Source organism: Thalassophryne amazonica, chromosome 4 (assembly GCF_902500255.1).
Source record: "Thalassophryne amazonica chromosome 4, fThaAma1.1, whole genome shotgun sequence".
Taxonomy (NCBI): Eukaryota; Metazoa; Chordata; class Actinopteri; order Batrachoidiformes; family Batrachoididae; genus Thalassophryne; species Thalassophryne amazonica.
In genome coordinates this window covers 30,507,992-30,523,765 of record NC_047106.1, presented here as the reverse complement: position 1 = coordinate 30,523,765, position 15,774 = coordinate 30,507,992, and the positions used below count along the sequence as shown (strand labels likewise).

The 15,774-nt window shown below is 40.6% G+C and overlaps 1 protein-coding gene across 2 annotated transcripts in view; it reads left to right on the top strand.

Moving 5' to 3' along the window:
* rsrc1 (arginine/serine-rich coiled-coil 1) overlaps positions 1-15,774 on the top strand; it is a 324,374-nt gene that overhangs the window by 263,293 nt on the left and 45,307 nt on the right. For both annotated transcript variants that reach the window (XM_034169327.1, XM_034169326.1), the window contains exon 7: positions 6,407-6,478. In XM_034169327.1, coding sequence (XP_034025218.1) covers positions 6,407-6,478 — 72 coding nt within the window. The remainder of the gene's footprint in view (positions 1-6,406; positions 6,479-15,774) is intronic.

Genomic DNA, 15,774 nt, shown 5'->3' with positions numbered 1-15,774 from the left:
TGGGATTAATGGAGTCACTCAGTCAGGCTACGCACTCAGACAACATGTTAGTGGCATTTAGATGTGTGTGGAACACGCGCCACCCAACTAGTCACTGTCATAAAATGTCACACGATTGCTGGTACTCGCCAGGGTGTGGCTAGTGTTTTTTGGTCATGTTCAAAACATTTGCCACTCAGTTTCACTTACTGCACAGTCACCCCTTACCTGCCATGCACACGCCATCTGTGTGAGAGGGTCTTCAGGGATTCAGTGAGTGAGTCTGCAAAATTTTTTAGTTGCTCCGTAAAACGGCTCCATATTCAGCTGTGAAATTTTTGGTTGGGAGAGATACAGGTGACGACCAGCGGTCGTCTTAGATTGGGCCGTGTCGGCATCTTCACTCACTCACTCAATCATTTTCAACCCTTTACTCCAATTAAGGGTCGCGGGGGGCATGATCGTATACCAGCAGCCGTAGGGCGCGAGGCGGGGTACACCCTGAACAGAACGCTAGTCTGTCGCAGGGCATGTCGGCATCTTTTCACATTCAAAATGAGCATAACATAAAATAAAGATAGACAGGACTGTCACGTTGCTTGCGAAACCTTGTTGCTAACTGGAGGCCACTAACTCCGTTAAGCACTCATCAGTCAGTAGGGTTGAAGTGTCCGTGAGCAACACAGTGAATCCATACGTTGCCCAGCTTTGGGTAAATATTGCTCCTTCACATCAACCGGGGGTTTTTCTGCAGTTCTTGTGTGTGCCTGCGTCTCTTCTAGCCTCATTTTCATGTTGTTTAGTTTTTAATGGCTCTTCCTGTCTTTCAGGGTCGGCTCTCCTCACTCGTTTGTATTTTGTGTATTTATTTGTCTGTTCAATCTGGTATTCAGTGCTGGTGGAGGCCCGATTGCCGAGCTTCACTGTAAAGTGCTTGGCTGATTGGGAGGGACATTTTTCCAATGGCGCCGCGCTGCCTCTAATATTCTGTTTGTCGTTGGGTGTGAGGCGGATTTATAACGCCTCCTCTCCCGCTGACATTCAGATTCACTTTGATTGGCAGCTGGACGCAATGACACCCACTATGAACACTGACGCTAGCATTGCCACAGCATGCATGCTCTCTCTCTCCTCTCTCATACACACAGACGCTCACATTCAGGTGCACTGTGGATATGAATAAACCGATTACGCCAACACATAGCAACTAACATTTAGACATATTCATGCACACACATGCTCACACGCACGCACAAACGGAGTAAGTGGATAAGTCTTGCCCTGACCTTTGTCTTTCGCATGGTAGTTTGTAGTTGTTGTATTTAGTTTATTGAGCAACGTAGGCTGACTGCTGCTCTTATGTTGTTCTCTCACCTCATGAACTCTATAATATGACAGCTTTCCTCACTTTTAATGCTTACTGCAACCGGCCTGAGGCCCAAACTACCACACTCTTGTGTTGAGTAACATCTCCTGCCTTCTTTTTTCTCACCTCCTGTCCCTGCCTGTCTCACCCCCCGATTCCTCCCTAGTAACTCTATAACTCACCTCAGCCTTAGATTTAATTGCTTATCTGTGTGTAAATGTATTAACCCGCTGCTGTATCTGCTTTGCTGCCGTCCCGGGGGCCCAACAAGCCTCTCCGACTGCCATGCCTTACATCCAATGAATAGTCCTTCTCAGAGTGGTAATAGGGAATCAGCATCGTAGCAGCAAGCATTGGCGGCGTGTAAGAGATAAATCAGATTGGGGGTCTTGCTTTGCCAGTTTATTGAATCTAAATTGCGTGCTCGCAAGGCCCCCGCCGGCCCTACACGGCCCATCCATCTCCTGCCTGATAATGGAGCGGGCCCGATTCCACCTGGTGGGAGCATTATTACATTTCCCCTCTAACGAGACCCAGCTAATCCTGCCAAGGGATGAGGACAGGAGAGGGGAGGAAAAAACAAAACAAGGTGAGACAAGAATAGGAGGATGCTGGAACGGGTAAAAGACAAGAGAGGGAAGAGGAAAGCGATGGAAGAGGAGATTATAGAGAGGAGAAAGTCCTGCAAACACCGCACTGGCCTTCATCTCCCACCCACTCTCTGCATCTCTTTTCATACTTTCTTTTTCTCTGTGGCTGTGCATAAAACATCTTCTAGCGGCATCGCAGCTACGTGGCCCCTGGGCCCCTGAGCTGCAATTACACTCATAATCACAATGTGATTTCAGTGAACCTCTCCACCCCTTCCCGCCGCCATCCCTCCTTTTTTCCTTCCGCCCCTGCAGCCAAGACTGAACAAAGTCTAAATGAAGTGAAAGGCCTCTCCTCACCCCAACACCCGGCCGTTTATTACCTACTTTAATAAAAATCCATCACAGAATTATCCGACAATGAACTGGAGCCACTAACTTGTTCGTAAATATACTTCCGTGCAGCAGCTTCTGCGCCCAGGCTGTTATATCCAGCAGTGTGCATTAAGGGCCGTGGTTTTTAACATCTGTTAACAGTCTTTTCATAATTGTATAGCAAAGTGTGTTGCTGTAATGTGTTTTTGTAGTTTGTTTTTGTTGTTGTTGTTGTTTGGTTTTATTTTTTTTAAAGCAGAGCTTCTTATTGATGTAATTAAATCATATCCCTGGCTCAGTGCTCAGGCCTGCTTTCATTGTTTTGAGGGGGCAGGAGCCCCGTGAGGCAGCGCACTGATGAGAGATGGATAAACAGTTTGATTTGCTGCTATCGCCCCCAGGCACAGTGTACTGGAGAGATGAGCAAGAGGAGGAAGAGAAAGTATAAAAACGGGGAGGGGTTGGAAGAGGGCAAAAACAGAAGGAGACGAGAGAGCGAGAGGATAAGAAAACCTGTTGGGGGGGCATGGAGGGATAGAGGTGGTGGATAAACACGCAAACAAAAAGAGGCGACAAATCGCTCCTGTTGTTTGTGTGCATTCAGACGAGGCTGTTTCTCTCATTTCTGCCTGTTTGTCTGTTTCCCTCGGTGTCAGTTCTTCATTTTTCCTACTGAGCCTCGTATCTGCTTTTCGTACCCTTTTTTTTCCTCCTCTTCCTCTACACCTCCTTCCTCCTCCCGCCTGCCTCCTGCTACATCACACCACCAAAACCTCTGTCTCCTACCTGCCTCTCAGTAGCCCCGAGCAAACAGGGAGAACACAGACAGGAATTCACACTTTCAAAGAATACACACACACAAATACACACGCGTACATACAAACAGGAAAACTCGTGAATGTAGAAGCTAAACGAGGCAGGGGGGTTTGATACTGAACGCACGGACCTATTGAATTCTGAGTCTTTTAGTGACTGTAGGTTTAGTTACGAGGTTTGGTAAAAGTCAATAAATCATGATGCATCTTTCAGAATTTTGAAATTCAACTCATATATCTTAGAAGTAAATTCATTATTATCAGTTTAAGTATTCAATTGGCACAGGTTTTTTCACAGTTTTTAGAAAATGCACATGCGCATAATTACATCCATCGCATTTGACATTTCAAACTTATTTTGAGACACTGTCCACGCTGTTATTTGCAAGTGATCAAATCAGATTTAGGTGTCATAGGTATCGACAGCTCTCGAAGCACGAATTCTGGCATTTCTATAACTCTGATTTGATGTTGTCTTTGGGCATTGCATTGTCACAGGAAAAAGTCCCTTTTAAAATCCGATTTGAACCTCCAGAGTGTCCAGACTGAGACATATTTTTAGAAATCTGATTGAAATCACATTTCAAATTACCTTTGGATCTAATCTGAACACAATCTGGGTATACCAAAAACTGGATTTGGACTTACTTTGTTTGCTCATTAGTTGACTCCATTTCAGTTTAGGATTTTTTTTTTTTTTTTTTTTTTTTTTGATATTCAGTTTCTCGTTACTTTCGACTTTATTCTTTTTTTTAACTTTAATGAAAGAAACTTGTGCTTTAGTCATTTGCCTATCTTCTTGGTCCATAACATAAACATAAAATCATTTATTGATTTGTTAAATTTCTGGAGCAGTCTCTTTTTATTGAAGTACCACATGTAACTGAATTGTGACCATGTGAAATACATTGATGAATCAAGTCGCTTAACAGATTCACGTGGGAACCTCTTCACTGTTGATTTAATTGACCGGTATCACAATTTGATACACCACCTATCGTTTGGTAGAGATGGGACACAATATGTGGAGCATCATGGGAAATTTTCAATATCTGAAGCCAGGATGTGAAGGATCCTATGTGCTGCTGTGTGTTTACTATGTATGGAAAAGATAAACAACTCACAGCACATCAATTTATTTATGTATTTATTTTGGACAATTCCCATACATTTCTGATAAATCCCGTGATGGTACTCATTTGTGAATCGGCTCAAAGCATTTCACATTTGTGACACATCTACTCTCTCCGCTATCTTTGCAACTCACGCTCATGTTAATGTCGGCACCAGAAGTGTCTCTTGCAAGCAACCGCTAGCTGCACGCTCTATTTCACAAACTGTGAATTATCTTTTTTTTTTCTGTTACACAACCTTTTTTATCACACATACTTTAACATTTCTGGTTTGTCAAGATACTTAAACACATAATACGTTCCTTGGCCCTTAAGTTGCCACTGGAATAAAAAACAAGCATTTTGAACGTGTGAACCGTATGAAATTGATTTGTTACCCATAATAAATGAAAATTGATGTATTTTATTTTTATTTTTGATGTATTTTTATTTCTGTAAAATGTTTGTTGGTCTCCGTAATGTTTAGAAATTTAGGCATGAAAAAGACAGATTCTTCAAGTTACAATCAACTGACGAAAGTATGAATGCAGATTTTATTATTATTATTATTATTTTAAGAGTTTAGGTCAAAATTGTTATTGGGTGGGATGGTTTCCTTTTTTAACCGTAAAACCTCTTCTAACTCTCAAATGGCACTAACCAGGATGTTTTCACATGGCAAAATGTCCTCCCACTGCAGGTAAAATGTCAAAATACAAGCTCAAAAATATGCATGCCTACACTCGCGCGCGCACACAACCCAGCTGAGGGAGGTGGAGTAAGGTTCACTCATCCATGTAGTCATTGTTAGTAAAGATGCAGAACCTCCAGACTTAACCAGCTGTGACAGCACTGTGACGGCTTCTTTGTTTATGCCAATTGCCGAACAAAAAACAGCAGCACAGGCACAGAGATGAGCACCACCCATCGCCTCGTCCATCCAAACGCATACATCCTCGCATGCGTTACTGTTTTCACAATACAAAACCTCCGCACGCATTACAAACCTGTGCAAAAAAAAAAAAAAAAATGGTCACAAAACTCTCGTGCATACACAAGCATCTCAGGTGGTTGATGAAGCCACCTTCGGACACCCACAGCTGTGCCCTAACAAACATTCTGTGAGCATTCACAGACACTTACACCCACACTTATATTGTATCAACTTCCCCAAAACGGTGCAGTGCTCTCATTCTCTCCCCCTCTACCTCCCCCTTCTCTCTTGTCTGCTCGCTCTCCCTTCTTCTCTCGCATCCTCATTTTTTTCCTCAAAGTTTAAACTCATTAAGTGTAATGATATTGGAGACTCAATTTTACATAGCTCACTCATCAAGGAGTGAGATAGCAATAAAGGCGAATGGCTCCGCTGAGGCCCTAACGCCGCAAAATAAATGATGTGCCGCAACGGAAATGTAATTAATTTAGAGGCAGTATTGATAGTCCTGCCATACATGGCATTATATTTTTTAATGTGGCTTAACATCTTGATTATTCAGAGGGGGAAAGGCGGAGGAAAAGGGAGCCGAGACAACACACACAGCTCGTGATAAGAGATGCTTAAAATGCCCCGACTAGTGTTTACTCCCGCTGTCTCGCTTTCTCTTAAGCTTTTCATTATGCAGAAACGATAAACACCTCTTAGTAAGACACGCTGTCTTGTGTCTTTACAGGGTTATGAAGGGAAAAAGCACAGAAGGATGCTTGTAGTTAAAGGAGGAGAAGGGATTATTCACATTTATGTTGATTTATACACATACTGATCCATTTGATCCAGCGACGCGGAGCATAACCCTGTGATAATTATCATTCTATTGCAAAACACAGCATCTACTGCAGAACATGCTTCTCATCCTTTTAAATTGTAATTATTTTGACAGTGTGATAATCAAAGTAAAAAATAAATAAAATTAGGATATGAATTCATTTGTTTACATTCATAATTCCAAAAAGATTTCTTATTTGGAATATATTAACTTCATTAATATAATTTTTAGTATGCCAATAAAGTTTATCTGGGATTAATGTCAATTAATTTAAATGCATAATATTTAAATCATGAGGTCTATATTAGATACGCAATGCTGTGAAATCTGTATCCTTTCCATGTATGTTCTTTATAGCGAGAGTTCAGTTCCGCTCAGCTCATAATTCTGCTGCCTGTCTTTTCAGCGAAGACGGACGAGGTGCTGAAGGCCAAAGTAGCCAAGAGAGAGGAGGAGGCCCGGCAGAAGCAGGAAGAAGGTGAGTTGAGTCTGTGGGTGGGAATCAATTTCAAATCTGACGTGGGAGCTTTGGCACTAATAACAGGTCAGTTATCGCAAATAAAAATAACACAGTGAACAAAGGATGTAAGGCATCCTTAATACGAGGTGAACAGAATTTACTTTTTGCTTTCACTATTCCAGTTTAGTCTAACAATCAGTGTATAGCAATTCTTTAAAGTGGCTTTGTTTTAATTTTTATTTGCCACCTTTTTGTTCTTTATTTAACAGCCACTAATGCAGCTTTTAAGTGGAAACAAACATTAACGTGCTCCAAAGCGAGTAATATAGGTGGTACAACATATGTGCCATCAGCGTACGTATTAGGGACACGTGATATAGACTTAAAACTATACCACGATATTTCATGTTTTTTTTAAATTGTGTTACCTAAATGAATGTTCACATGCACACACAGACACACACAGACATATTATTGAAATACACTTTCAAATTTTATAGTGGTAATAAAATCCTTAAAATAGGTCTGTGTTCTGTCCAGAGCACAATGTAAATGACATCAAAATTACTCAAATGAGCCATTATTTTGTGTGTGTGTGTGTGTGTGTGTGTGTGTGTGTGTGTGTGTGTGTGTGTGTGTGTGTGTGTGTGTGTGTGTGTGTGTGTGTGTGTGTGTGTGTGTGTGTGTGTGTGTGTGTGTGTGTGTCTTCCTGTGCTGAACTCTTTGTGTAGTATTTAGTGCTTGTATGGTGTGCTTGTGGTGGTTGTATGACCTTTAAAGTTAGTTGACCTTTTACACCAAATTAAAGTCCAGCTATCAGAAAATAATTAGCCCTCACACTTTCTTTGGTCCTCAAGTTCAGGAAAGAATTCATTCTTCCCTCTGCTCTATTCTGCCTGGTTTTGCCTTTTTTTTGTTCTTCTACTTCCTGTTTATTTGCCAAATTATTGTTGTTGATACTGTTTGTATTATTGATATTTTCTCTCTCTTATACCTGTTTTTCTCCTACCCCCATTTGTCTTCTGCAGCCTTTTTTGTTTCATTTTCTTACAGTCTTGTCTTTTTCTTTTCCTGATTCTTTTCTCTCAAGTTTGTGAGAAAATGTTGCCAAAGTGGTGACTAGACGGGGCAGGACATAAAGTCTATCACTTAAATGTCAAGTGATTCAAAACTGTATCACCTCTCAGTATGTCTAAATTGACAAGTAGTGTTTCCTCATTTGAACAGTCAAAGGCAAATGTTTTGTACAACACTGTGCTGAGGAGCAGTGGACTGCGTGGCCACCAGACTTCAGCTTTGAAAATAAAAGAAACTGACAGACAAGTTCATTGAACATTATTTGTAAATTCATCTACACCTGCTCCTAATTCCCATCATGCATGTGATTATTCTCTGCAACAATCCCAGACTTGTCCAATAGGTGCAAGTATTCAGGTGTTGATCCACTTAATTGTTTTTGATCTTGCAAATAAATGAAGACCTTACAGAATTAACCGTGCTACATCATTCATTTGTTTATTCTAATCAGGAAAGATTTGCTTTGCAAAGTTTTTGTGGTATAGCCTCTGCCACTTATCTGCTAAAACAATAAAACATGACCCTGCCAGAAAAAGATATTAATATGTATTAAAGTCACAAATTCATTCATAGTTTTAAGTAAATAAAAGAACGTTGATAGTCATTGTTATATCTCTGGACAATACATAGATGTGTTGTACATCTTATTTTACTGACAGCTATTTTCTAAGACAACAGACGTTAGCACTTTTTTTCTGGCTTGTCTGTGTACCAGTGGCTTCTGTTCTTCCTGATACAACTTTATAATCAACTGATCAACTTGCCAATACTTGATTATTATGTTGTTGTTGTTTGCGGAGGTGATGCTCTAGTAATTAAGCATTGGGCTTGAGACCAGAGGATCCTTGTTTCAAATCCCAGCCGGACCGGAAAATCACTAAGGGCCCTTGGGCAAGGTCCTTAATCCCCAAGTTGGTCCCGGTGTGTAGTGAGTACCTTGTATGGTAGCACCTTGACATCGGGGTGTGAGTGTGTTTGTGTGAATGGGTGAATGTGAGGCATAATTGCAAAGCACTTTGAGCTTTTGATGCAGATAGAAAAGCGCTATATAAATGCAGTCCATTTAAAGGGGTATAGCCAGAACTAAATAGTATTGAAGACATTGTTGCCATTCCCATTCTCAAAAACTATGTGATTGTGCAGCAAGGAGATGAGTGAGGGAAGCCTCTCATGACATCTCTGAAGGAGTTATATTGATGGGAGATGCCCACTATGTTTGATGCAGTGTTTGTCTGTTCTCTTACCAGCTATACAGCTTCATGGTGGAGTGGCACAGTGTAAGATTTTCTAAGAACAGCAACAGACAGAAGTTGCAATATGCAGTTTCTCCAGTCACAGCTACAGAAGTGTATAACTCTTTCAGCATTATCATGGGTGTCTTGATGGCTTCCCTCACAGGTCATCTTCTTCCATGGTTACTCAGCTTTTGAGAACTGCCTACTCCAAGCAGATTTACCACACAGTAAATGTAATTGAAGTCCAAGACATATTCAGTGACTTTAAAACGTTCATGTATCAATCCCCCGACTTGACAGTGTAGTTTGTTCAATTAGTTATGACCTCTGAAAATGGAGATCTGATGTATAAAAATGGCTGTAATTAATAGTTAATGCAGTATTTTTTGTTGAACTCCTTGACTTTATTTATACTACAAAGACATCTTCATTGTTTCATTTCAATACCATTTTGGTGGTGTACAGAGGCAAAAATACAGAACAGTCCAAATACTTATGGACCGGCTGTATTTCAAAGTAATTTTTCACCAGCGTGCTGACACATTATTGCCAGAAAAAGCTAAACACTGTTAGGTTTTGTTGTGATTAAGATAGTGACAAGTGATCAATTTGATCAATTAGACATCAAGGTCAAAACTCTGGTGTTTCAGACCTATTTAAACTTAGTTTACACTGTTACCTGTAGTGTGCACTCTTCTACGGGCAGTGAAAAAGCTTTTCTATTGGCACACATTCTGTCAGAATAGTCTCAGTAACAGCAGTTGGAGTCGTCAGCAACTATTTACTGAAAGCATCTGGCAGTAAATAGAAAAAACACTTGAGTAAAGAGCCGTGACGACAGCTGTCATTACAGGATTTTCTGTTAAGTGCATATCGACACGAGTTACATCTTACTAACTTTATTTGTAGCTGCAAAAAATGTTTACTGCTACCATGTTAGTAGGTAATAAAATCACTCAACCCAAATGATCTGTATCTCTATAAAATGCAGAATATCAGTAACTTTTAATCAGTGCTTTTTGTTTTTTTGTGTGTTAACCATTTCAGTGTTGAAGGCTTTGTACTTAATTCGACTTAAGGTATTCACTCAGTGGAATCATCATAGCTCTCCTACACAGGCACTTGAGCTCCTCAGAATACAGTGCATCTGGAAAGTATTCACAGAGCTTCACTTTTTCCACATTTTGTTATGTTACAGCCTTGAGGCACCTGGACACTTGCACAAATTTGATCGCCGCACTGGCATGTAATCTGGCGTGCCAATGAGTAAACTTGTCATAAACTGTTATAAACTGTGTGTGAACTGTGTGCAGCTGCGTGCCAGTGTGCAAATAAAATTTTGAAATGTTCAAAACTTCTGGCAAGCATTCATTTTGTGAACAAATTGTGAACATTGCACAACCTAGTCAAAACACTGCGTGTCATTACGCGCAAGGCATCTGAACAATTGTGATGAGATGTTACATCTATAATAAACATAACTTTACAGATACATTATCTAACTCATAAGAAGGAATGAAAATGCAACTGTTTTACTAATGCATTACAACACACACACACATATATATATATATATATATATATATATATATATATATATATAATTACCTTTGAGACAAAATTATAAATGTGAGATTTAAAAAAAACAACTTTTTTTTCATGTTGTCATTATGGGGTGTTGTGAGTAGAATTTTGAAGAAAAAAATGAATTTCATCCATTTTGGAATAAGGCTGCCACAAAACAAAATGTGGAAAAAGTGAAGTGCTGTAAATACTTTCCAGATGCACTTTAAATCTCACAATTGAGGAGGTACACATCTTTGTGATGCACCGTCTCAGTACCAAAGCACTGTGACATTTTTAGCTCACATTTAAAAAAGCATGCTCTTCCAAAAACCAAATGAAATTTCTAAACATGATGGATGGCGTAGGTAAAGGGTCACCAACGTTACTTCTGGAGGTCACCTGTCCTGGGTGTTTTTCTATTCTACCTGCTCCACCTACTGCCAATTGACCAAGTCAGGTGTGTTCAACCAATCAAGAGCTAAGAAATACCATACTACTAATCAGCTGTGCTCGCAGCAAGCATATTTGGAAAACGTGCTGGGTAGATGATCTCCAAAAGCCGGGTTGGTGACCCTGGTGGCAGTAACTCTGTCTTTAAGTTGTGAGGACTTTGGGTGGACATTTGGTCATAGCTTTGTAGCTTCTACAACCTTGAGTGTCGTGCTCATAGGCAGCAGTATTGACTTAATCTGCATTGATAGCATCTGCATTTCTGTTATCATCGTAAAATGTAACTAGTATTTTTACTTTAACTTGTTTTTATCAGTAAGCATTGAAAACAAATTAGCAAGTTAGTAATTGTGCAGGATTGGTTATATCTAGTCAACATGTGAAACTCAAAATAAGATCAGTATTAGTATAAACTCCTAGTATCTGATTGTGTATGGGAGTAATGCATGACTGTGTGGTTTGGAGGCACAACCTTTGAGGCACAGTATGATCATATTAGTGCTTCCCCTGGACAGAGACATATACAATGTTAGATCTGTGAGGCTTGACCAAATGCCCTGATAACTTGCCCATGCTTTGTAAATGTAAGTTATTAGTGTGTCACAAACACATTAGCACAAAATCGGAGTCGGCGAGCTTTATCATCTACTGTTCTTCCTCCCAGCACAAGTAAATGGAGGAGGTGGGCTACTGCTGCAGTTAAACATCAGATCATCAGGACTTTCTTTATTCCCCACAGGGGCTGTTAGAGGTCTTCACAACTAGAAAGTTTCCACTTGAACCACTAAGTCAACTGAAATGAGAGAACCTTTAAAGAGAATTGAGGGGAGAAGTGAAGAAAACTACCACCTACACTTCTCGTTCATAAATAGATTCACATCGTAGACTGGCAATGTGTTGTTGAGTTAGTTTAGGACTAATCAAAACCATTGATATCTGATTCATGTCCACACTATGATATGCAAGCTATTATTGCAGCAAGCTGTGGCTGCGTATTGCGTAGCCCTGCAAGAAAAGAAGTATTTTATCAGCAGGGTTTACTTAGGAAGAGAAAGAGGCGAGGATCAATAACTGGCCCTGTGGTCATCAGTTAACAAAGTACTTTCTTCTTGAAAGGAGTGTTTGGCTCTCTGGTTAAGGGCAGCCAGATGATGCTAGCAGTTGAAAAAGGAAACATGTAATATGAAAGGATGAGCGAATGAGAGGGGAAGATGAGTCCTTTGTTAGCTGCATGCCTTGTTTAGACTATTAAAGCTGAGAGATGTTGTTTGTGTGCCCAGGAGGCTTTTAGCAAGCACAGTGTGTCCTGCTATAATAAGACAGACCGACTGCCAGTGCAACACAATGTGTTTGTGTCGACTGCATTCAGTGCCGACTCTTTTCAGAAGTCAAACGATAAGTGGAGCCACTGTTGCAGATTCACAGTAACAGTGGTCTCAAATGTGTTACATAAAGGGCCAAGAGGGTGCAGGTTTAAATTGCAGCCACAGGCACCACCAGCTGGCTTCAGTCATTGACACCACTTTTAGAAGAGCCGAGGAGTTCATCCGTGGAATCACCTGCTGATGTGATAGTGTAAATTTTTGTTCCAACCTTTCTTGCCCCTGTATGGATCAAGTTTCAGGCCACTTCACAGAACAGTGTGATTGTAACCTACAGTTGGGTGCAATAAAAGTGGTTTCATTAAGGAAGGAAGTAGAAGTTGGAATGAAATAGCACCAGTTTCACACTTTATCTTGCGGCATTTCACGAGGAAACGTGCAGAAGGGTTTCCCCAGAGAAACTCTGAATTTCTATAGGTCCGTAACCATCATAGGAACATGACCTACTCCCCAGATTTTGTGAACGTTTCCAGGAACAGCCCGATATTTGGCCTTCTCAGCCATTGTGTCTCCACTGTGGTGAAGACCCACCAGGCTCAAGGTGACAGCAAGTATGTAATGCTGGCAATAGTTAGCAAGCAAATTTAAATATTAGGTGCAAGACAACATGCTTATTAGTTATCACTAGTATCCAACATTAATGCACTGTTCAGAAGGCAAAAGGAGTCATTTTTATTTGGATTCCAACTCAATTCCCAGTGCTAGTACTACAAACTATTGTATTATAAGTCTTATATGTTGCCAGTGCATGAAGGCCTGTGGTCCAGTGTTGGATTGGTTTTGTAGTCTGAACCTGTGATCCTTCAGGTGCTTGTAGTCTGGCAATTCCACTGCAACGTCTAAGGTTGAACAAAAAACTGATCCCCACATTGCAGGTGCGCAACAGTCTCTGTTTTGTGTTTAATCCACTGGTATCCAGTGGATTAAACACAAAACCAACGTGACGTAGATTTTCTTATTCCTCTTCGAGGACTTGAATCTTCGCTGGACTTTGTCCATTTTGTGTACCTCCTCTTCAGTCCATTTATCACCTCTGCTATCCACTCATTGATTTTTCTGATACTCCCTCTTAGAAATGCCGCTTTTTGTTTATTCTCATCTCCTATGCAAGTTTGTCCAATCTGCATTGAGCCCCACCCAACAGCATTTCAGGGCCACATAGAAGTACCTGCCTTGGAGCAGTAATATTTTTTCCCACTTCCGAAAAGGCTTAGAAAAATCACCTTTCAGGAGTGGTCACTGCAGTGGACACATGACCAAAGATGTTGGACCCACTAAAATGGATCTCATGTTCCTGTGGTGGAAACAAGCCTTATGTGTCTGTCGATAGTTTCTGATGCCTTTTCAGAACAAAAAAAATAAGTTGCATAAAAATGCCAAAGGCCCAAACTAACAATTGAAGCACTGCCTAGGTATTTGGACAGTGACTAGTTTTGGAATTTTGCTTGTATATACCACCACCACCACCACAGTGGAGTTCAAATGATGCAGTCAAGAAGCAGTTACAACTTTAAGCTTTAATTCAGTGTTGGTCTTTAACAAAAATATTGCATTAAGGAATTACGCCTATTTTTTACTCACAGACCCTCCGGTTTCTGAGGCCAAAATTAATTACGCAACTAAAATAATTATAAATTCAAGGACTATTCTTAATATGTGGACAAACCTACTATGTAGTCAAATACTGCCTGATGGTCCAAATGTCAGTCAGTCTCGTTGGAACTGGTTTGGTTGACGTGTTATTGCCACAAGTACGAGATCTACTCAGAGAACAGAAAACATAAACCACAGGAGTGAAAAATATGAGTTCAAGGTGCTTGTATGAACTACAATAAGTAACAGGGAATTAGGACAGTGAGGAAGAGAGGTGTAGATTTGGATGACAGTGCAAGTCTTTAACCCATGGAAGGAACCATAACAATTAGCCTTTTCTGAGATCCCTATTTCTCAAATGAATAAGATGAAAAATGACTGACTTTTTGTAGGGAGTTGGGTCAAACTGCATTGGCGAGCTGCTTCTCCCTGACTGGATCTGTGAAATGAATGATGCTAACCCCCTGCCTGAAACTGTATTTTCCAACCAACGTTCGTAAATCTCAGCAATTATCCTTTATCTTGGCAGTGGCATTCATGTCTCTGGGTCCTCAGGAATTGAGATCAAAAGATGCCTGGAAAGAGTTTATGAAGTCATGAATTTGCTGCACAGAGGTGTTTGCTGATGTAAATACCTTTGCAGAAGGAAGGTCCAAGCCTTTAGGGTCTTGGATGTTCACCAGTGACCTAAGGCAACTACTAGATGTCTTTGGTACTAGGTCTCTTCAGATGGAAGCTCCTTGTGTACCACTGAAATGACTTTGTGTCAAATGAGCGGTTACTTAGGGACACCCGGGTGAGAAGTATCAATTGCATTGTTAGGGAACATTAGCAGTGACATTTTGGCTATGTAGTACATTTCTCTGCACCTGATATACAGTGCATTCATTCCTTGGTGTTGATGTCTGGAGGCTGTTAGCAGGGAGAAAGAAAAGCTGGACTCATTTCTGTTGTGATTTTTTTTTTTTTTTTTTTTTTTTTTCGCTGCACTGAGGACATACACAGCCGACCGACCCGGTTGTGTGTGCCTGCGGGGGACAACGACACGATGATTGGATTGAGCTAATTGACGCTGCTACACGCGCACACACACACACACACACACACACACACACACACACACACACAATCCATTCCACTGTAAGCCATCTGGAAGCATGAAGACCTGTTCACGCTGATGTGATTTTTGTCTGGGCTGAGGAACAACAGAGTTTTTTTTTTTAATGGAAGTTCGAAGTCAGTGCACAGCATCACTGAACTACACGTCACACTTTGTACTTTAGCAGCAGTGGAACACCAAAATGTAAGTCCGTTTTCTATTGTTTATAAATTAATAAAATATCAGATGACAAGGATCTATTTTAGCCGTTATATAAAACAAATAATTAATGTTTTTATATTCTTTCAATGGAACGAATATTTAATTCAGTCAAAGCTGGAACATACCATTCAACTCGGCTTCCCCTCGTTGAATGGTATGTTCCAGCTTTCACCTCATGAAATATTCGTACCATTGAACTCATAAACATTCCAAAGACCAGTGAATTAGTCGATTTTTACCGCCAGACCAATTATTTCAATGTGTTACTAATCAGTTTACGCAATTGGTTAGAGTATGGCAAACCTTAAAGGGCTGACTTGAATAGTCTCTTCTGAAGAATTTAGCAGACGGGGGGGGTCAAACTGATTCGAATTTTATTTGTGCTAATCACATGAAGTCCTCTCGGCTATATTGAGACCTTTTGTTAATTTCTCTTGCTTTTCTTTACAGTTGTCCAGTAGTACTTCAAGCAGTCTGCATGGAAATTGGTGTCAAATGCTCCATAACCCCAGTTCATTCCCACACAGATGCGCCACTTCAAAAGACCTTAAACACACACACGTTTAACACTCATCTTGCAAAAGCCAAGACTTTGTGTGTGTGTGTGTGTGTGTGTGTGTGTGTGTGTGTGTGTGTGTGTGTGTGTGTGTGTGTGTGTGTGTGTGTGTGTGTGTGTGTGTGTGTGTGTGT